The sequence below is a fragment of the Talpa europaea genome (genome assembly GCF_964194135.1).
Source record: "Talpa europaea genome assembly, chromosome: 5".
Lineage (NCBI taxonomy): Eukaryota > Metazoa > Chordata > Mammalia > Eulipotyphla > Talpidae > Talpa > Talpa europaea.
Window position 1 is genome coordinate 107,417,458 of NC_140071.1, and position 24,649 is coordinate 107,442,106.

The window sequence follows — 24,649 nt, forward strand, 5'->3', positions numbered from 1 at the left end:
TGAAGTAGACACAAAGACAAGATTGAAAACTTTGGGGAAAGCAGAAGTGATGATTTAGAAGTTTTTGCTTATGACAAACTATGGATGCCCTAAATTATAAAAGGAAGTCTGAGAAGTCAGCAAAGGGTCTGATGAATGGTGCACATAGCAACATTGAGAAAAGTTTCATTGGGATGATGGTTTCTCTGACATGGGACATATTATGTTGTCTAATGTGAATGAGAATAGAGGCATGAAGATCAACTCTAGCAGCTCCTTAAAAGCATGATGGATAATTAGATGAATGGACAAACTATTTAAAAACTTTTATCAGTGAAGATAAAGATATCATTTAGCTGGACTCTTATCTATCTTCCTATATTCTTATTTTTCTATCTCACATTATCCTTGTCTTGTGACTTATTTTTATCGGGAACTTGACTTGTTATTTTGTGCTTTTTGCTTTCATACTCCTTTTGTTTTGTAATGTTAAAACCTGTTTGTGCAGCTTTAATTTTTGTGATTTCTAGTGCCATGTCTGTTTTCCCACAGACTACTTACTTTGCCACTGCTTATTGTACAATGTTGCAACACTGTCTTTCTTACTTGAGCAATACTTGATAATAAACTCTAGCAAATGCATTTTCTTTTCAACTGTGCAAGTTAGCAAAGTTACACGCATTGGTTGTTTCTGATTTGAATGTTAAAATTTTCAATTTTTTTTAAGATTAATTTATTTATACTAGAACTGGGGTACAGGCCAGATGGGTGGGAGGGTGAAAGGATTCACCGGAGACAGAATGGGAAACAGAACAGGCAGACTGACTGAAATACACTGCTGAGGGGAGCAGCGGGCAAGACAGGAGAGGTTTGATGCACCATGTGGATTTTTCCCAGACAGGTGGGGATCGAACTCACACTGCAGAGGCCGCAGACAGCTTCACAGCGCTGTGCTCAACCTTCTGTGCCACCAGGGAAGCCCTGAGTGTTAAAACATTTTGTTGTTGTTGGGAATGAGAGAGGAAATGATTCTCTTATTTTCCAGATATGTAAACACTTTCCCACATTACATATCCTACTTACTTCTTTGATTACATTTTAGCTTTATTACTAAATAATGATGGTGATATATGTAGGTGGCATTTATAAGATTGCCAAGAAATGGTCTACAGGGAATAAAATGATTCATTCAGTTCTAGTAAAGTACTTTACTGAATGAATCATTTCTAACATATGAAACAACTGATTCAACAATATTAAATCAGCAGCTGATATTTTAGTACATCAAGGAAGAATTTTCTGTAATAATACTTAATGCTCACTTCTTGTGAAAAAAAAAATGAAGCCGAATATATGCACCTACCTTTTTATTGAGGCCTATAGATCTCTCTCCCCCTTGCAAAGAATATACTACTATTTATCAATACAGCAATATATACAAAGAATAATTCAATGTGCATAGAACCTTCTATCATGCCTTCATCTTTTTTGTTCCTGTCTCTGGTTGTCACTTCCTGTCCCAGAATTATGCTTTGCATACAAGAGAACTCCCACTGGATCATGTCTTTTGCTTTGCCATAGAAAGAAAACGTTGATTACAGCTTTGGGTGCAATAACAAGGAGAATAGGTAGAAGTTGTTAATAAAAGTTTGGCTTTAGAGTAGTATTAGTTTTACTCATAAAACTGTTCCAAATTTTAAAAACTCAAATCTTTTAATAAAAATATGAGATTAACCAATAATTTTATATTTTTCTCAAATAAGCCAAGGCATTTAGAATTCTTTATAGCCAAAGAATATTTTTTATTTTGTAAGTAGTTTTTGTCCAGTATTTAGTTTTTGAATATGCAAGTAAATTTTTAGCTATCTTTATTATTTTGTTATTGCTAAATATTGTATATATTATATGATAATGTAAAATATATTAATTTTCTGCTATTTTATATAAAATTATCCACATAAATGCCAATTTCTTTGTACAATATTTTTAATTCATCTCATTCTTATGATCAACTTATTTTTTCAAAGTTGATCCTTCAGCTATTCAACTTATTGAGTTTAAGATTTGTCAGAATTACTAATAATATACTAATTTTGCATTTCCTATACAAAATACTCCATTGGAAGTTATTTGGCAGATACATTTTATTGTTGCTATGTAAAAATCTATTAATATGATCACTGGATGCAATATATTTCACTTATATGAAGCCATTACTTATTAGAATGTTAATATACAGTAACATGAACACTTCTAATCATCAAGGAAAACTCTAAGGTATTTTTAGGATATGGAGTTACACAAATCAGGTTCAACATCTTAGATAATTTAAGAGACAGGCAGATGCATTGGATGCATTGTATTTCTACTTGGTTAGAGTCTAGTTGCCCAACTTCAATGTACTCAGTATTATAAATAACTTAGAAACATGCTAAAAATCTTCATGCAACATATATGCTTGGTTCTTTATAAACTCATTTCATTTTGATATTTTTCTAGTTCTACCCACTTCATTCCAACAAGCATAGACCATTTAAAGAAACATATATTTTGTTTTATGAAAAAATAACTGAGATGAATCTAATGGTTTATACATTTGTGGTTTATACAATTTCTTTCACTAGTACAGAGTGTGTAAAAGTCACAAACTATAAATTCCAAATCTATTTTATAAGAATATTTACAGTTTATCCAAGTTGAGAAAATAGGGAGAACATGGATTTCATTGACAATGTTTAGAGCTTCTCACTTCTCTGATCCATCATTATGGATTTTGACAGTATCTGCTCATCTAATTCATAGACAGATTACTTTAGAATGAGAGTTAGTTTTACTTGGTCATATTTACCACTGGTAGCATCATAAAGTGTTCTTGAAAGTGATGTCTTATGCAGATATTATTAAATAGACAGAACTTGACAGTCTATGCACACACATCATAGATGCTCAGTGACATTTGTCAAATATAAATGGATTCATAAAGTTATATTTTATCCAATATCCAGAGTTGGAAAAAAACTGTGTAGGTCTATATTACATCCATTTGCACCATATCTTCTTCTTTTTTTTCAGAAAGGATATATTTATTGATTGCATACTAACTGATTATTTCCATTCCACCCTTTACCCCATTTTCCCAAATGTTTGACCCTGAGTGATTATTGATTTGAGAATCAGAAGGAAAGAGGAAAACATAACAATTTACAATATTTACATATCTATCAATCTTCAGGTACATCATATCTTCTTAGGTAGAGATTTTCACTATAAGCAAAAGGGTAGCTATATAAAAATATTTTTAACAAATAATATTAGCATACACTCCAGAATAATAAATGGTTAAATAAATAGTAACAATTGCATTAGTAAATATAAATAAAAAATTAAAAGTAGTTTTACCTACATATTTTCTAATTTCAAAAATCAATGCCAGAACTAAATGTGCCTTCCTAATTTGTCTTGCCATTTCTAAACTATTAGATATCATCATAAATAACTTTTAACCTGTGATTAAAACTTTTGATTTATAAGGTATTTGTCCATGAGAATTTGCATGGATAATTTGTCTTTTTGTAGTAAATTCAGTAAGAATTAATTGAAATGGTATAGTTATATCATGTTTTCATCACTCTCACATATGCTTTAAAGATTTTTCTGAAATCTTTAAAGTATTTAAAGATTTAAAGTATTTAAAGATTTAAAGTATTTAAAGATTTCAAATCTTTAAAATGAAAGATTTGAAAATGATCTTTGAAAAAGATCATTTTGAAAACTCCTTTGAAAATGATCTTTGAAAAAGATCATTTTGAAAACTCCTTTGAAAATGATCTTCTAATTTCTTAGATGTCAAGTTAATTTGTTTAAAATTGAATTTCAAAGTTATGAAATTAGTTTTCAATAGACTAAAATAATAACAGAATCCAATTTAAGGAAAAATAATTTTATTTTGGTGATTGTGACCAAGATTTTTATTATGGCATTGGATAGTAAAGACATTTTGAATTTCCCATCCAAATGGAACTCTTTAGAATTTTTATTATTCCTTTGGTAATATTAGGGTAACAATCAAAAGTAATGTTTTACCATGATCAGTGCACCAATGACGTTAAGTAAATTATACAGATTATTCTGATAGAGTGCCTTACTCCTTATAGAGAAAATAACCCACTTTCAGTTGTAAATATTAAAAAAAATTTAAATGAGGTAAGTTTTCCAATTTTATTTATGTAGTTTTAAAGATTTATTTATTTATTTATACAAACACTGGGTACAGTCAGAAGCACGGGAGGGTGAGAGAATTCACCAGAGCCAGAGCGGGGAGCAGAGCAGGCAGAAGGACCGAAGTACACTGCTGAGGGGAGCAGCGGGCGGCAGGAGAGGTCTGCGCGCCATGTGGGACCCTCCTCCAGTGGCCTGGGAGCAGCTGCAGAGGCTGAGGGCAGCTTCGCAACCCAGCGCTCAACCGCTGCGGCAACCGGGGAGGCCCAGTTTTCCAATTTTAAATGAAGATGTTTAAGCTTCAGAGGCCACCTACTTTGCACATTTCTACCTACCTAACCAGTTTCCCAAATGAAAAAGCAGATAATTAGCACCCTTTAAGCTACTATCATGCTCTCTTCCTCTCATTATTCTTTGCTGCTCATCAGTACTCTGCCAAAGCTAACTACTATATCCATTCTCAAATATGATAACCATTTTATTCACTTCATAAGATTGAATCACTTTATAAGATTCAAATCCAATTGAAACTGCTGGATTTTAAAATGAGTTTATACTTGTGCTGACAAATGATTTTACTTTTCATCAAACAGGTCCAAAGTGGTACCCTTCTAGAATTGGCTTTCAGCAAGAATGTGGTAAGAACCAATTTTCAGTGATCTGTCTATTTAATTTGGAATCCTTTCTCTGTCATTAATAGTGTATTTATCATTTGCTAAATGATATGTACTGTGATAACTGCTGTAAATATATTATTACAATTAATCACCCCAACAAGCTAGTGTTCCAGCTTTATGGATAAGTAATTTTGTCCTGAAAGTGGTATTTTTTCCATATTCACAATCAGTGCATATTGAAGGCAGAATCTGAACTAACATCTTTTTCTTTAAGCTTTCTTTAAGGTTTTACTGTTATATTCTTTATTATTGCTACCTCCAACTATATTCTCAAGGGTACTTCTCAGTTCCTTCTTTTTTTTTTTTAATTTGAATCAGAATAAGTGAGGCAAGAAGGAACAGGAGTGACTGGATTTTAAGAAGTATTGATATTATATCCTTTATTTATTTATTTTTTTTGGGTAATCCTGTTTGGCTGGACATTTACCCATGAGGGGATGGGTATCTTTGGGTGTTTGATTTAAAAACTATATTTTCTCTCTTTTCTGCATTGCACATTTATTGTATTAAAGTTCCTTTCCATTAAAGGTCTTATATGTTTTATTTTGACGGAGGGGATGGCAGAATCTATTTATTTATTTATTTATTTTAATAATAAATTTTATTGTTATATTCCCCATACAATTGCAGCCCCCCCATTCTGACCCCAATCCCTCCCCTCCCGCCCCCGCCCCCCTAAAAGTGTCTCTGGTTCATAGTTTTTTGTTGATTTTGATTTTCACTTTCTTATAGTTATTCATTTTCCTGGTCCCTTATTTAAGTTTTCTAGATTCCTGCTATGAGTGAGACCATCCGGTATTTTTCTTTTTCTTTTTGGCTTATTTCGCTGAGCATGATCCCTTCCAGCGCCATCCATGTTGCTGCAAATTGCATGTGTTTATCTTTTTTGAATGCTGAGTAATATTCCATGGCATATATGTACCACATCTTCTTGATCCAGTCATCTATTTTTGGGCATTTGGGTTGTTTCCAAAGCTTAGCTATTGTAAACAGTGCTGCTATAAACATAGGGGTGCAGGTGTTCTTTGGAATTGATGTTTCTGTGTCCTTTGGGTAAATACCTAGGAGTGGAATTGCTGGATCATATGGAAGCTCTATGTTTAGTAGGTCCAGAAATCTCCACACACCTTTCCACAGTGGTTGGACCAGTTTGCACTCCAATTCATCATTCATAAAATATATAGATACACTAAAAATTATTCCTACTAATAATTGTTATTGACATTACATCAACTTGACCTGAAATTTGAATAATTTATTCAATTTTAATAATTTATTCAATTTTATAAATAAAATATATAAATTTGAAGGAATACTTAGTCAAATTCCATAATAACAAATCTATAAAAGGCATCTATTAAAGAATTTTGGTTAGTAAATTTTTCCTTTCAATGACATGCTGCATCATTCCTGGTGCTTTTGTTAACATTCAGGCTGTCTTTTCTCAGATATCACATTATCTTTAAGGACAAATGATAATTTACTTGGATATCCAATACTATGTTTGTTCTCATTGCTAACTTATACATTCCATTTTTCTCTTAGACCTTTAGGTTGAAAACATAGAAATTTATGGCATTCTTAGAAGTCATACTTTGCTGATGGTCTCAAATACTTACAATTAAAATATTCAAGACAATTTCACATCTGGTCAGATTTTAAAAGAGAAGAATCCTTTTATTGCTTATTTTTGTCTCCTCAGGGCTTAGTATATGGCAACCACATAAACACCTTTGAATACATGGATGATTAGTAACATAAAGTTACATAATTATATTCTTTTTTGAGCTTGACTCTTTTATGAAGACTACTCAGACAGTGCCACAGGCATCAATTTTTATCTGAAGGACTCTATAACAGGCTGTTATAGAGTTTTTCTTAGTTCTGCCTTTGATGGTGACTAAAACTTTTTACTTTCCACTCACATATATTTACCTGGTTAACTGTATCAAGCTGTGATATGAATAAAGAATAGCTTTCTAGTAATCTGAGTATAGTATAGCTAAGTTTCCTTAGAGAAAAATGTAATGATATTTTTGAAGGAAAAATATAGCTAATTTAGTGAGATAAGTATGATACGGTACAAAGAATATGTTATTTGGAGTAACTCAGAATTTTAAAGTTGATCTTCTACTTTACTATCTATAATGTCTTCTTTTTTTAGTGGAGCTAATAAAGACCCAAAGTTATTATTTTTATGTGTTTTTGTGTTAATAGTATTTATTTATTTATCTATCTATCTATCTATTTATTTATTTATTTATTAAAGATTTATCTATTTATTTATACAAGCACTGGGTACAGCCAGAAGCGCGGGAGGTTGAGAGAATTCACCAGAGCCAGAGCGGGGAACAGAGCAGGCAGACTGATGAAATACACTGCTGATGGCAGCAGTGGGCGGCAGGAGAGGTCTGCGCACCTTGTGGAACCCTTGCCGGTGTCTGGGGATCGAACCGGTGCTGCAGAGGCTGCAGGCAGCTTCACAACCCAGTGCTCAACCACTGCGCCACCGGGGAGGCCCCTTAATAGTATTTAAATTCTTATTATTTTAAAACTTATTCTTTTATAGAAATTTATAAAAACAGATAAGATTATATTTATAAAACACTGAAATTATTAGCACACAATAGATGTTTCATCAATCATATTTATAATATTAATATTATTGGAAAAGATAATGCCAAAATAAAGCAAGTTCTAAATATTTACATAGATTTCTTGTATTTTTAAATTAGGGGAATAAATGAATGAACACAAGTACTTAATTCTTGAGGTCCATACTTATAAACATTATGTGATTACTTCTCTCATATTCTGTTAGCCAGAGCAAATCACAAGTCTAGCCCATATTTCAAGGAGTTGAGAGACAGACACCAACTCTTAATGGGAGGAACTAAAAGTCATATGGCAATGGTATGAATAAAAGAATAGTAAAGATTGCTCAAAAATCTATAATAAAACTGTTAACTAAGATGTGTTCTTCCTTCCTACATTGATTAATAAAGTTTACAATGCCCTGGAAGCACAGACTTAAAATTCTTAGAATTACTGGATTTCTACAATAGATAGGCAAAGGATGGGTATCTAGCCCTTTTTTCTCCCCATCACCGACTCCAACCACCCACACTTTGTATACAACTTTGCCAAAGTCCTAGATTTATTTTTTTTACTGCAGTATTATTTTATTTATTTATTTATGTATTTATTTTTATATTCCCCAGAGTCCTAGATTAGAGTTATGCACACATCCTAGTATTTGTTCCATTCTTGAGAAGAAATGCCTAATGGAAAGATATTGCTTTAGTTAATTTGAGCAAAAAATTCAGGGACCTCACATGCTTGAAGCATTAGATAGAAAAAGATGGCACAGGGTGCTGGTAGGCTTATTCTCTTATTCCCACATAATATTCTCCCTTAGGAAAAGTGAATGGAAGGATAGGAAAGGCCGAGGCCAAGGTCTCTGTTTAATAGATATCATACAGCTAACATACACTAAAAGAAATTTCAATTTTAACCCCTCAATTCCTGTTCCTGTCACAGTTTATTTCACATCTGTTAATGAGACTGTAATATACCTAAATGATCAGGCCCCAAATTTAAGATCTGACTTCATCTCACTGAATATTCTTTTCTTAAGTAGGAACCTGATCGTGTTTAAAATAAACTTAGAATTCATGATTTTTTAACACTTCTATCACTGTCACCTTAATCTAAACAAACATCCTCTATTTGAGGAATTTTAAGTTCCTCCTAAGTAATTATTGCTTTCTTTCTTCCCATTTTCACATGACATCTATGGTGATCTTCTAAAAACTTAAGCCAGGCATTACTCTAGGGAGTAGGAACAACATTGAAATTCATTTCCACATTCTACTAAGTAATTTAGCATATAAAAAACATGGTTTGCAAAAGTTAAAAATATCTTGTATTATAGTTGATTTTATTATCCAATTTTACATTTCTCAGAACACAATAGGATAGTTGCAAGTGTAAGCTTGTGCTTTGGTTGATAGCACTGGGAAACCACATGTATTTGGAAGTTTGCTAGATATAGTCTATAAAGTGTATTTGCTTACATTTTATATTATTATTTATTAATTATTTAAGATTTATTTATGTACACAAGAACTGGGGTACAGGCCAGAGGGGTTGGGGGTGAGAGGTTTCACAGGAGACAGAGTGGGGAGCAGAAGAGGCAGATGCACTGCAATACATTGCTAACGGGAGTAGCAGGTGGGACAGGAGAGGTCTCCTGTGCCATGTGGGGTAGATTGATAGCATGGGAATAGATTGATAGCATGGTGTCTTTAACCCTGTGTAACAAGGGAGGACCATCATTACATATATTTAATTAAAGATTTTTTTGTTCATAACAATTTCTATATAAAAATCATGACATATTTTACATTAAAATTTATTTAACACAATGGAATCAAATTGTACTAAAATGACATTTCCTTATGTTTTAAGGTGGAGTTTTTTTGAAGGACTACATAACCATTCAAAGTGTTGCCTCCTCTTCGATTGTTACACTGTATTTTACAGACCTAGGACCACAGGTCAGTTGGATTACAGTAAGTATCACCTTGACAAAAGGAAAATTTCTATCAAATTAACTCAATTCAAGCAAAATACTGTCTTTAACAGTATTTGAAAATTTCCATTATAACTAAAATCATAGTAAAAATATATTGAAGAAATAAAACAAGGGAAATATACAGTTGAAACTCAATTTATCCCAGATTGGAAAAACCCATGCTTCACACGTTGCTTTTCCAGTTCATGATGTGAAAACATTTTAATCCAATATATAAGGAAAAAAGGGAGATCTGTTTTTCTTACAAAAATGGAGAAATTTATGCAATAGAAAAGAGGGAAGAAATATTCTGAAAAATTGGAAGGAAGTACTAAGATTCTGTTACATTTGGTGAAGTTAATTACGGTTTGTATGAAGATAAAAATCTCTGGAAGAAAGAGTTTTTGGAAACTAAAATCTAAGGAGACAAATCTGAGGTGAAATGAGGCTTTGGAAACTAGTGTCTGAGGAGAAGTTGGTCTCTGAGGAGAGAAATTTGAGGAGAAATAATCCTTTGGGAACTAGTGTCGGAGGAGAACCTCATCTCTGAGCAGACAAATCTGAGTAGAAATGACCCTTTGGGAACTAGTTTCTAAGGAGAAGCCATGTCTCTGAGGAGACAAATGTGAGGGGCAACGATCTTTTGGTAACTAGTGTTTGAGGAGAAGCCTGGTCTCTGAGGGCACAAATCTGAGGAAAAATGACCCATTGGGAACTAGTGTCAGAGGACAAGCCTGGTCTCTGAGAATACAAATCTGAGGGGAAATGAACCTTTGGTAACTAGTCTGAGGAGAAGCCTGGTGCCTAAGGACACAAATCTGAGGTGGAAAGACCCCTTGGTAACTAGTGTCTGAGGAGAAGCCTGGTCTCTGAGGATGCAAATCTGAGGATAAATGACCCTTTGTGAACTAGTGTCTGAGGAGAAGCCTGGTCTCTGATGAGACAAATCTGAGAAGAAATGACCCTTTGGGAATTAGGTATGAGGAGAAGCCTGGTCTCTGAGGAGACAAATCTGGGAGAAATTATCCTTTGGCAACTAGGAGGCAAATCTGAAGGGAAATGACCCTTTGGGAAGTGTTGTCTGAGGAGAATACTGGTCTGAGGTGTTAATCTGAGGAGAAATGACTCTTTGGGAACTAGTGTTAGAGACTGGTCTCTGTGGAGTCAAATCTGAGGAGAGTTGAAATAGCTCTTGCAAACCATGTCTGTGGAGAGCAGGTCTATGTGGAATAATATCTGAGGAGAAATGACTCTTTAGTTGCAATTGTCTGAGAATACAGGTCTGTCATGAGCAAAATCTTAGAGATATGAGTCTATGGGAACCAGTTTTTGAGGTGAAAACTTCATTTGAGGAGAGAAATTTGAGGTGCAATGACCCTTAGGTCTCTATATTGTGGAATTTGCATGACTCTTTTTAGGAAAAACTGAGGGGCTCTTGATAAAGGGCAGCAAGTAGCACTAAACTGCGCAATGACCCTTCCCAAATAATGTTTTTTTTTAAGATCTATTTATTTATTTATATTTATTTAATTTATTTATTTATACAAGCACTGGGTACAGTCAGAAGCGCGGGAGGGTGAGAGAATTCACCAGAGCCAGAGCAGGGAGCAGAGCAAGCAGAAGGACCAAAGTACACTGCTGAGGGGAACAGCAGGCGGCAGGAGAGGTCTGCGCACCATGTGGGACCCTCCTCCGGTGGCCAGTGAGCAGCCAGGGATCGAACCGGCGCTGCAGAGGCTGCGGGCAGCTTCGCAACCCAGCGCTCAACTGCTGCGCCACCGGGGAGGCCCCCCAAATAATGTTTTGATCACGGTGTGAGTTCTTCACCCACTCACATAATTGCAGACCACTTCTGGGAACAACAGCAAAGGGATTTATTTAACATAGCAGGGAAAAGTAAAGATTTACTGAGACCATTTTGCCCTTACCTCATCCAAAGTAGTGTCCAGTGTTTTCCTGTTCTAAACAAAAGCAGATAAAATGGTGTCTTACCCCACTGAGGACCCAGAGCGCCTCTACTGAACAGTAAGCCACTTCTCCAATATGGCATTATCCCACCTATGTTCACCTGGAATTCTCAGCAGGGAGACTCCAGGCCAGGTTCTCACTCATGAAGAGAACAGAAGATGCAACAGAGTCACTTCTGAGTTGCAGTGATGCCCTAGAGCAGCACTAGACAAGAGACACACTAAACAACAGTTTCAGTGGCTGAACAAACTGACAAATGGCAGAACTCATGCAGCTAAGTGACGCGTCCTCGTTCGGGTCTTCACCTTCTCTGTCAGGCTGCAACCACAGCCAAACCAGGAACAGTTTCAGTCACTCAGCTAATTGCAAAGCTTCCAAGCTTTTCATCTGTGAGGTTGGCTGCCCAAGACCTCTACCTTCAGAGGCCTGCAACTGCCTTCTGGAAGATCAGTGAGGTGGGGGCAGAATGTGCTGACCCCAAATGCTGAAGATCCAAAAACTTGAATCCTGAATGAAGACTGAATGAATCCGCTCCATTCTGCAGTCACTTATATTACTTATCAGTTGCCCCACCCCAAAATGCTATACTTTTTAGCATTTTTCCTGGGGCTATCTATCCTCAGCAGCACCCCTGTCCAGGGGGCACCACCTATAACATTCTTTCGGCTTCAGCCACCTGTTGCAAAATGAGTCATTGGGAACCTCATTCTGAGAAGAACACAGGCCTCCGGGAAAGAGAAAGAATGCTTGAATTTCTAAATGAAAAGTGATCTTGAAAAAATAATTTCTTTTTAAATTATCAAAAGTTAGTAATATAAAAATATTGATGGCTACTAGTAAAAAAAAATTGTGCACATATAAAGGCACTTTGATCAGTTCATCATATTTATCAGTAGGTAGATGTCTAGGCTAGAGTGGAATGGCATATTTACAATCCTTAAAGACAAAATTGCCAGCCAATTATATTCTTTACTGTTAAATTTTATTCAAATATGGGATAGAAAGGAATCACATTGTAGACACATAAAAGCTAATGGAGTTTACTACCATCAAACTTGCCCTACTAAGAAGGTTCAAAGGAATTCTTCAACGTGAAAAAAAAAAAAGACAAAATTGAGCAAGGTGATAAATAGTAATAGAATAAGTACAAACAGAAAACATTAACAAGGAAACAAAGTTTTTTTTTGTGACAAATTAGATCAAGTGGACATAACATATTGCAGAGCTTTGCACTGCAAAATAAAATAATACACATTCTTCTCAAGTGTATATTGAACATTCTGAAATACTCATTTGAAAACAGAAATGACATCAAGCATCTTTTCAGATCATGCTATGAATCAAGAAAACTGAAAAAAGATGGGAGTACCACAAATATGTGGAAATTTAATAATACACTACTGAAGAACTAATGGAAAAATAAGGAAATCAAAAGGAACAATAAAAAATATAGCTGGAGACAAATGAAACTGATGACATGATATTACAGAACCTATGGAATGTAGCAGTCTTTCATACAAGAAGGAAAATTTATAGTAAGATAGTTCTACCTGAGGAAAATCACAAATGAAAAAAAATAAGTTTATACCTAAATTAACTGGGAAAAGTGAAAAAAAAGATCAAAACATAATAAATGAAGAAATATTAAACATTATAATAGAAATAGGGCCTCCCTGTTGGCACAAGGGGTTAAGACGCAATCTATTAAGCTATTGAAAGCCGCTGCAGCATGACTTCTATACCCAGCCAGCCAGGGAGCAACCCACATGGCACAGCAGACCTCTCCTGACTCACCTGCTGCTCCCCTCAGCAATGTATTTCAGTCAATCTGCCTGTTGTGTTCCCCACTCTGTCTCTGGTGAATCCTCTCACCCTGCCACGCCTCTGGCCTGTACCCCAGTTCTTGTATGGATAAATTAAAAAAAATCTTTAAAAAAAATTATAGTAGGGCCTCCCCGGTGGCACAGTGGTTGAAAGATGGGTTGCGAAGCTGCCCTCAGCCTCAGTAGCGCCAGTTCGATCCCCGGCCACCGGGCGAGGGTCCCACATGGCGTGCAGACCTCTGCTGCTGCCCACTGCTCCCCTCTGCAGTGTACTTCAGTCCTTCTGCCTGTTCTGCTCCCCGCTCTGGTTCTGGTGAATTCTCTCACCCTCCCGCGTTTCTGACTGTACCCAGTGCTTGCATGCATGCATGCATCAATAAATAAATAAATCTTAAAAAAAATTATAGTAGAAATAGACTGTTTTGAAATAGATACCAAAGAATCAATTCAGAAGATTAATGAAAACAATAAGTGGTTTTTTGAAAAGATAAACAAAATGGACAAATCTTTATCCAGACTCACATAAAGAAGAGAGAAAAATTCAAATCAGAAGCAAAAGAGGTTACAAGTTATTGCAGAAATAAGAGTGTAATATAGAAAAAAAGGAAATATTAAAAAATAAAAAAAAAGAAAAAGAAAAAAAAGAAAAAAAAAGAAAAAGAGTGTATTATGAATACCTATGTAGTATCGAATTAAATAATCCTAAAGAAATAGAAAATTTCTTAGAAATATCCCAAGACTGAGTCCAGCAGAAATAGAAAAGCTGAACTGAGCAATCATTAATAATTGAAACAATGATAAGAAGTCCCCCAAAATCAGAAGCCCAGGACAAGATGTCTTTTTTATTAAATTCACCAAACTTTCAAAGCAGTTCACTCTAAATGCTGTGTGGAAAATGGGAAAAAGTCAGCAATGATTATGTCGGACTCACTTATAATTCATCAAATAGAGGGTATTTGTTTAGATTAAGGTGACACTGATGTGAATGTTTCAGAGTGAAGAAGTTGCTATGTGATATTTAGTGACAGAGATAGTGAAAGTCATTCTGATAAATTTGACAGACAAAAAGAATAGTGCAATCGCTGTATTTTTCAGTTAAATTAAACCTCTTTTATTGTATTATTTAGACTTTAAATATATTTGATTACTTTCAAGTCCATTTTAGGGGCATTTACTTTTAATATTTTGTAATATTTTTCAGCATTAATGAACAATATTATTACTCATTTGATTTTGTGTTTTCCTTTTATAGCTAAACAATCCAATTAAAATTATCAGAAACAGGATGATTTATGCATTATTATTTGATTTTCAAAAATAAAAATTCACTTTTATGTTCATTAATTAAAATACTGTCATATCCTATACTTTTCTAACTATCCTTAAACATTTGTTATCTTCTATTTTTAGGTAAATGTTTACATTTTAGTGTTTTTGTTTAAATAATTGCTTTACAGTGCAACATTTGTTGAACTTTTGAATAATAATTTGTTACACTAAAAACTGAGTTCAGAATGGACTAAATCCTTTTCAAATATATGTTGTTTGCAAAACAGCTCATTAATGCATGCTTTGTGTAAGCCAAGGGTTTAATACTTAGATGTGATAGCCATGGACCATTGCTAAAAGAGATTTTATCCAGACATATTTTGATCTTCAAAGGTTAAAATATTCTGTCTTATTCCATATTTGTGATTAAAAGGGAATTCTGTTTACAGAAATTGTGTCAGAGTGAGTGGCATTAAATGTGAGTCCATTAGAAATTCTAGCTGCATCCTTTGGATAAGCACTGAGAAGAAAAGTGTTAAGGTAGAATTCTATGACAATTGTACTAGAAAATTATAGCTTATTTGAGAGGAAAGTCATTTAGGTGACAAAGAATTCTGTAAATAGGCTAGATATTTTAAAATCAACCCTATGGTTCACACACCCTATTTCTCCAAATGAGTCAGTCCCATTAAATGCTAAAAATACACATTACATTTCAGTCACAACCAATTTTTATAAACTAAATTATAAAACAAAGACAGTATTTTTGCATAATTTTCTTGTACATTTATAAGATATTAAAATGTGTTCCCATAATAGTGTGAATTTTTAAGAAATAATCTTTAACTTAGTAAGATGAAAGTTAAAATATCAATATTTTTTCATCCAGAATGTATTGTCATAGAATATAGAGAAAATTCTCACCTCATTGAACTTATTAAAAGACTTAGCATAGGTAATATAATAATATAATAAACCACATCATATAAATATTATTAACTAAAGATGTCACTCATTTTCATCATTTTTGCATTAATTTATGTGTGCACATAGTTCTATGCAATTCCTCTTTTGCATAGATTTATGTATCCACCACCAAAATCAAATACAGAATTGTTCCATTCCTACATAGAAACTCCCTTCCATTGTCCTTCTATATCCAGGCATTCTTAGAGAGTCAAACATTTTTAGATTGATACTTAATTTTCTCAAAGCACAGAACTTAGATCTGTAAGTTAGCCTTTGGGATCCATCCTGGCCTTCAATTCCTTTATTTTTTTTATTTTTTTTTATTGTTGAGTATCAATGTAATAATTAATTTTACCTTTTACCATCTGTGTTTTTCTATTACAAATAAAGGTACTATCTGTCTATACTTACTGTTGAAATTGTTTTTATTTATCTAGGATATTTCTGAGTTTTAAGAATTATTTGCATATTTTGTATACAAGTACTTTTCTGATGTGTTTTGCAATATTTTTTGAAATTTTGTCTTCATTCTATAAAGGTTATTTGCTGTGAAAAATGGTTTCACTTTAAATTCAGTTCAATTTATCAATGTTTTAATAATTTTGCTTTTGTTGTAATATAAAAAATCCTCACCTAGCACTAGGTACTAGAGTTATCTCCTACTAATAGTTTTATGCTTTATATGTTAATTATAGTTGATGTTTTGTTGTAAAAAAATCTATTTTATAGTAAAATTTATCATTTTAATTTGTTTCATGTGCTCTATAATCCTTTTTTATTGTCTCTCTCTCTGTTTTTATAAATGAGGTGACATTTGTTCACATTATTGTGTACTAGAAGAAAGGAGGTCTTTCCTCAGGTGCAACACACGGCTCCCACCACCAAGACACCCATAACAACCACTATTTAATTAATTGTCAGACTTTCTTTTCTATTGGCCTGGTAGCTAATTCTTCTATATTTACTAATTTTAGTGGTTGCCCAAGAGATTATGATGTGTACCTTTAAGATATTAAATGCTAGTATGAATTGTTTAAGTTTACAGATTTAAAAGTACTACAAAGTTAGTTGAGCTATGAAGCAGGATACATAGATATTTGAGCTCCCCTTGACTCATTGTCTATTGTTGTTGTATGTTATAATTTCCTGTAATTTTATATAGCTAATATTTATTTACATTAAACCTTTTTTAAAGATATTTATTTTTTTAAAAGCTTTATTTATACATACAAGAACTGGGGTACAGGCCAGAGGTGGGGGGATGGGAGGATTCACCAGAAACAGATTGGGGAACAGAACAGGCAGACTGACTGAATACACTGCTGAGTGCAGTAGCAGGTGATTCAGGAGAGGTCTGCTGTGCTATGTGGGTAGCTCCCTGGCTGGGGATCAAACTTGTGCTGCTGTGGCTGCGGATAGCTTCATAGGTTGCGTCTTAATCACTTCGCCACCAGGAAGGCCCAAAGATTTATTTATTTATGTATATAAGAGCTGGGGTACAGGCCAGAGTTGCAGGGGGTGAGAGGATTCACCAGAGACAGAGTGGGCAGCAAAACAGGCAGATCTACTGAATTACAGTGCTGAGGGGAGCAGTGGGCAAGACAGGAGAGGTCTTCTGGCTGGGGATGGAATTCGAACTGCAGTGGCTGTAGACAGGTTCACAGTGCTGTGTCTTAACTCCTTGTGCCACCAGGGAGGCCCCCTACATTAATCTTTTTTATTACAACATAGCTTTTTCTTCTAATGCTGACATTACATGTTATCATTATTCTTCTGCCTGAAGAACACTTTTCATGATTTATTTTAGTTCTGTCATTGATGAATTACCTCAATTCTTGTATATATTAACATGCACTTATTTAACTTTTATTTGTGGGGATATTTTTGACGAAAAAAATAATTTCATATCAGCAATTATTTTTATCCCCACAAAATTTCACTATTTTTAATTTTTAAAAATATTTATTTATGCATATAAGAACTGGGGTACAGGCCAGTGTGGGGGGTGAGGGGATTCACCAGAGACAGAGTGGGGAACAAAACAGGCAGATTGACCAAAGTACACTGCTGAGGGGAGAAGCAGGCGAATTAGGCGAGGTCTGCTGTGCCATGTGTGTTTCTCCCTGGCCAGCTGGGGATAGAACTTGTGCTGCAGTGGCTGGGAATAGCTTCAAAGGTTGCATCTTAACCCCTTGTGCCAAAAGGGAGGCCCTATTTTGAATTTTTGCATCCATTGTTTCACAAGCAAAATTCTTTATGCACTTTTGAAATTAATGTGCTTTCTCTCTTGCTTATTTCAGAATTTTCTTTGCAATTTGAGTATTGTGTACACAGTTATGATTGTGTTCTATGTAACCTGCTTTGGTTTATAGAGTTTAAATGGTTATATAAAAGAAGAAAAAAAAAATAAATGGTTATATATATGCCAAGCTACTGATTTTGTCCTTCTATCCTCAGGCACCTCTAAGGATTTGGTCTTCTTACCAGGTTCTCATCAGTCTTCATGTCCCAAATTCAATCACTATTCTGGAGCTCTATAAAAAAGTCTTAACCACCTAATTATTAAAAAATTCTATGGATCTTAGAAGTCCTTCCCCTCTCTCCCCTCCCCCCCAATAAAAAGCAATTCTGATCATTTCTTTTTCACTGAGCCATTAGGTCAGTTGGTCTAAAAAACAGAATTAGAATTTTCCATTATATGTTATTCTCATAATTATTACACTAAAAAAGAAGAAAAAAACTTCATCCAGTATGGTATTAGCTTCAATATATTATGGTTGGGAAATGCTCTTATAATTTTATTTAGTGGTTTTATCTTTAGAAGATTAAATTTGGTACTACTTTATTCTGGTTAATTTTCAACAAGTGTGAAATGTGCAATTATTTTTGTTTTATGTTTCAGTTGCAATTTCAGAAAATAAGTGAAACAAACACCACACTAATGATGACAGGATTAAAAGGTTTTTATTTTTTTAGAAAGTATAAAATACATTAAATACAACCTAAGCATAAGGGTCCTACTCAATTTACAATGATTGCAGTCATATGTTTCAATTTATTTTTCTCATTTTCAATTTAGACATAGTATGCCAATTTGAATATTCCACAGAAGTTCAAAGAAAATCACATTTACCTAGTTTGCCTAGTAGAAGTAGTGAATTTTACATTTAAACAACACATTAGCTTAATACCAAGATATTTCTATTAAAGGGAAACAAAAACAATTTGGCATGGAAATAAATTAAAATTTAAAAGCAGTTTATACACCTTCAAATGAAAAATTATTTCTTATTTTCTATGATTTTCTGGTCATGAGATACCCTTCATGTTTTCATATTTTTTGATCCCCATGTTTCAGCATGAAGAATACTTCTAATAAAATATTGGACCTCCAAGGACATATTACTATAAACAAGAAGGCTTAATAATTCATTTATAGATGATGGAAATGACTGGTTTAATTTCCTTTATCTAAGGAAACTTCATATTTGTGATATAATTTTTTCAACTTAAGGATTGAAATTTGCTCTAGATTAACTATATTCCACATCAATTTTTATTTCCAATATACTACTAGATAATTTGTTAAATTTGGCTTGATTTGGTTAGATGACATTGAGATAAACTTTTACATATTTAATTTAAATAAAAGAATTAATCTCATCATTCTAGAATATTAACTAGAATCTACTTTTAGGCATTAAAAAGTACAAACATTTATTCCTCGTATCTAAATAATAGGGCTTGTTGTATACTACACATTAAAATAGTTTTTAAATAAAAAATGCTACTTTTATACTGAATTTATCAGATTTTTATTATTTTGCACTCACATTAATGTTTCTTGGCTTATGAGATCATAATATTGTGAACTAAAGAATAACTAAAGAGGGCCTCCCCGGTGGCGCAGCGGTTGAGCACTGGGTTATGAAGCTGCCCGCAGCCTCTGCAGCGCCGGTTTAATCCCCGGCTGCTCCCCGGCTGCGCATGGCGCGCAGACCTCCTCTGCCTGCTCTGCTCCCTGCTCTGGCTCTGGTGAATTGTCTCACCCTCCCGCGCTTCTGACTGTACCCAGTGCTTGTATAAATAAATAAATAAATCTTTTTTTAAAAAAAAAAAGAATAACTAAAGAAACGTACATGTATAAGCAGTTATTTATATATACATGCATAAATACATATATGATTGCACATGTATATGTGTATCATGTCTATGTTGATAGTATCATATGTAAACATATATGTATGTGTATAATCATGTCCATATAGTAACCATATAGTTATACAAAATTCTCACTAGAAATAAGAACATAATTTCTAATCAATATTTACACCCACGTATTTGAGCAAATACATGCAGTTTTCTTTATTAGAAAATGATAGAAATTTGCAGAGATAATGCAAAATAGCAATAGTAGTCAAACTTATCTTTGCATGTCTGTATTCTTTCTGCTCTCTCAGAGGTGAATTATTTTCTTTTCTCTGTGTGAAAATTCCACAGACTGGCTTCAACTTGATTTTAGCATCAGAGTAAAGTCAAATAATGGACTGCCATCAAATTCAGAAAACCAGTTAGCCAATTAATCTTTTTGCAGTTGCATAGTCTTGTTTCTGATTATTTTTGTAAATCTTTTCATTTTTTTTCCACAAATTGACTATCTCTCTCTACATATATGTTTACCCCTCAGCTTTAGAATTTAGAAAGCAAGCTAAAACTACCCACTCACACAAACCTGAGTTTAAGTATACCATTTCAAAAATGAGAGAGAAAGTATAAAATTTTCAAAAGCAAAATTTCTATTTGAATAGGGTCAGATCAACTGAGTTTAAATGATATGGCCCTGGAACAGAAGGAAGAGGTGGGGGAGGGTAAAGAGGACAGAGAGAGGTTTGGAAGGAAATGAAGGAAAGCAGGAAGGTAGTAGAGGAAGTAAGGAAGGAAGGAAGGAAGGAAGGAAGGAGAAAGATGGAAAACGAAAGGCAGTGCAGCTAATTCCATTTGGTAATATGGATAATGCAGATAGAAGATATATTTATTTGGCTGGGGAGATCGGAAGAGTTTGTTTATAATAATTTTGTTAGTCAAATAAAATTTGCCCATACTGTTTATGAAGAAATCCTTACATTAAACTCAACGTTTGTTGTTTTAAATTAAATATATTTTAAATTTACTTTCTCTTTAAATCCCAGCTAGTTTTTCCAGGAAGACTTCTTGTTATATGCATTAGCACTCAGTCTAATGCACACAAAAGAATAGATGCTGATCTTTTTCACCATTTCACAGGGTAGCCAGCTTTGTGATCATTCTATGACCATATCTAAAACTTAATAGCATCTATACGATTTGATTGTTTAATCTAAATTTACTTCTTATTTTCAGGTATTTTTGGCTGAATACACAGGACCTCTGCTAATATATCTACTGTTTTATTTGAGGACCCCTTATATATATGACACAAAAGAGAGTGCTAGAAGAATGCGCCATCCAGTGGTACAGTAAGTAATTTGTTTCGTGCAAATAGTTTGAGATGAGCTAGTAAGCAGATATATGTTAAAAAGATTGTTTGTAAACTCAACTAAATGGATTGAATTTTAGAGAAATATATTTGAGGTTACCATAAGTACTGTATATACATCAACTCACAAATTTTTGAATAAAAGACTACTAATTATACTTTAATTATAGTATATATAATATATATTAAATATCTAATATCTAAAGTAGGTATAATATCTACTATACTCACTATATATATTAATATATAAAGAAAGAGGTAATTTAAGTTAACAGTTATCAAATTTTTAAAAAGAAATTTAGAAATTATAAGTTTAAAAAAAGTTTAAAGTTATTCAGTTGAGAGGACATGTATAAGGCTAAAGAAATACATACTTCTCTAAAAACATGGAAAATCTCTTATAGGAAAGCAATAATGATCTAACTAATACACAAGGAGGAGAACAGTTCAAAATCCAAAATTAAATTTTCCTTTGATGTAAGCAAAAAAGAAAAAAGAAAAGACTAGGATAATTATCAAAGCATTGCAGTATATATAACTGTGGCAGTTAAGATAGTGTGAAAATTTTCTTCCTCTCTCTCTCTGACTCTTTCTCTCTCTTTCTCTCCTCTGTCTCTCTCTCTTTGAAAGTTAGACAGAGAGGATAACTATTCAAGATTTCACATTGACAAGTATGATTACCATTTGCTTTAAAAGAAAAAAGAATATGATTTAATGACCTAACTCTAAGTGAATTAAGAAACAAAACTTAGGTGATAGATATACTAGAATATAAAGAACAAATTTGACTCCCAACCCTCATCTCAAATCAAGCTTTCCCTTACCCTGAATTTCTATTCTTTAGCTAAATTGTCCTTTCTTTCCCCAATACTTACCATGTTCCTATCACATAGGACATGGACACATGCCATTCTTCTTCCTCTATTTTCATTACTTCTTCCTTATCTCTTACTCAAACTTCAAATAAAAACTCAGTATTCCTTACTCAGGATAGTCTTTCCTACATCTTTTAAACAAAGATCTTACTAAAATGCTTTTTTCTTCATAAAATTCATTTCTTTAAAACTATATATTCACAGAAACTTTTGCATATTTTCTTCTCTAGAGTTAATGGTCTATAATGAATGCACTTTAATAGTCTAACTTCCCTGTTTAACACATTATCTGATTTATAGCGTATACTCAAAGAAAATGCACTGAATGAATAGGCTGATGAAACCAATTACATACTTATGTATTTTACTTTGAATATTTTTGGAGTTTAAAAAGAAGAAACAGACCTGGATAGGAGTTTTGATATGCTTTTCTAGGAAAGCAGAATTTGTCTTTTTGTGTGTGTATGTAGAAGGATGAGTCAGATTTTACCTAGTAAATTTGAGGAATATTCATATGGAAATTGTTTGTAGCCACTGCTAAGCCATTTGGTGCACTGTAGAGTTAATGTAGTAGAAGAAAAGGGCCGGAGGGAGATAGACCTTCAAAAATGATGACCAGGTCAGTAGAGGGCAAGTTTTTCAGGGCCTTTTAGGACTTTGGTGTTTTTTTCTTTTTCTTAAGTGAAGGGAATGTCCAATTTATTTAGAAAAAGTTCTGGGGTGAAGAGTTCAGAAGGAGAGTGTAATTGCACTCATTTTTTAGACCCAACTTTTAAGTCCTACAGATATATAGCACAGCATGAAAAAAGAACAATTTTTCTCCAGTGGCATTCTCAAAGGAATGAACTGGCACGTGGTTACTATTCTTAAATGCAAATATAGAATGTTTTATAACATCTCAGTTATAAATGTGTTTATGCTACATTGTTTCAAAACAGCAATTAATTTTATATGAAATCACTCCAGGGTATATACACACAAATTCCTTGGAAATTTAAGTGATTAGTAAAAAATTTATAAAATAATCACAAAGCTTCTAAGGCAACCCAATTCTGTAATAGATGATACCATTTTTCAAGGTTAAGAAAATATATTTTTTAATGCCATCTGAGATTGCAGCATAGTCCAGGTTTAACTCTCTAAAATTGCTTTGCGTTGTATCACAGAAGCAAAAAATATTCTAGAGTCAGATCAATAAAATTACATGAACTTCTTTGAATCTCTCTGACATCTCTGCACACTATGACTACAAGATCGCTATCCACATCAAATAGTGAAAAGGTGGTTCACAGGTTATAAGGTTGATATAATGCAGATGATCTTTATTTAATCAACAATAAAGATGGAGGATACATTCCCCAAAGCATCATGGTCTCTTATCATAGTGACAGGATGAGCTTGCTGCACTGTGGCTAGGACCACACCTCCATTAGAACAGGTAATGTTATCATCAGGGATGGAAAAATAGCCTTCAGATCTTTCCTTCACTCAGAATTCAAAGTTTCACTATCAGCCTTGAATGTAAGAGGATCCTTTAGATGTTTGGGTCACCCACCTCTTTAACTCCACAATCTCAATCAACTTTACCTGTCTCTTTTATTGTATCGACTGAGCTCTCCCTAGATACTGAACTCCTACAGTGCTCTCTGTAGTTCAAAATCCATTAGTAGCAAAATATATTTGTAACATTGTACTTGGGCATTGCCTTTATTATCTGCCTCAACATAAACCTAGTACATTGCTTTTGTTGCAACTCTATAAACTTTAGACTGTGTTTTCTTTTGCATCCCTCATATCTTGAAGTTTATTAGATAAAGGATAAAATATTTTCAAATATGATTGAAAAAAAAATTGCATACAATTCTACTTATGGATATTCAGTTCTCTTAGTACTGGACAGAGAAAGGGTCAATGTTTGAAAGGAAGTGACCAAAGATTAAATAGATTAAGAATATTTTGGAATTAAATAAAACTTGGTAACCAATAATAAAGCATAGTGGTATATGCTATTCTGGCCTCTATGCTCTCAGAATACAGTATGAAATAAAGTGAGTTAATTTGGAGGTGTCATAGCTTGAACTTAAATTTCTCACTTAAGATTGTGCATAATAGAATTTTTCTGCTTTCTTAGAAAATGGAAAACTTTATGACAGGTAGTTGTAGAAATATCTTTACAAAAGAAACAAGTTCAGAAAGATGCTAATTCCCTCATTATTCCTTTGAAATCACAGGCAACTTTTTGTACTAAGATACTTACTTTGCTTTGTTTCTCTTGCTGTCTAGAAAGCTCTTTCCCAACTGATATTAACGTCAGTTGTTCTCTCACATCTTTAAGAATTTGCCTATTGTCCATTAATGCACATATCACAAAGAATGTGTTTTTCATATAATAGGTACACATTATATTTTATGAATTAATGGATAATTATAAATTTCCTGGTTACTTGACCAGCTTGGTTTGTCTTTGTTTTCCATAAAGTCACCATTAATAATACCAGAAATCATAAATATAGTCCCAGTGGGGAGTCAGGGATTACTTTCAAAGTAAATTACATTGTTGTTTTATGCTTAAACTTCATGGTTTAAATATAATATCATTGATTCATATAGATTTTTTTGAATAGCAAAGTTTTTGAAATTTTACACTTTTATTTATGACAAATTTAGTACAGATTTTATGGAAAATATGTTATCAAGTATAATTATGAAAATTTATTTCAGTAAATAACACTTGACTTTTATTTTTATAATAGTTGTAATAATTACAAGAAAAGGTGGTA

The 24,649-nt window shown here is 33.4% G+C and overlaps 1 protein-coding gene across 1 annotated transcript in view; it reads left to right on the plus strand.

Annotated features, from left to right (window-relative positions):
- Positions 1-24,649, plus strand: part of TECRL (trans-2,3-enoyl-CoA reductase like) — a gene marked incomplete at both ends in the record, with an annotated part of 77,617 nt that overhangs the window by 34,014 nt on the left and 18,954 nt on the right. The window contains 3 exons of the mRNA XM_084233490.1: positions 4,791-4,835; positions 9,345-9,448; positions 20,859-20,974. Of these exons, the coding sequence (XP_084089616.1) occupies positions 4,791-4,835; positions 9,345-9,448; positions 20,859-20,974 (265 nt within the window). The remainder of the gene's footprint in view (positions 1-4,790; positions 4,836-9,344; positions 9,449-20,858; positions 20,975-24,649) is intronic.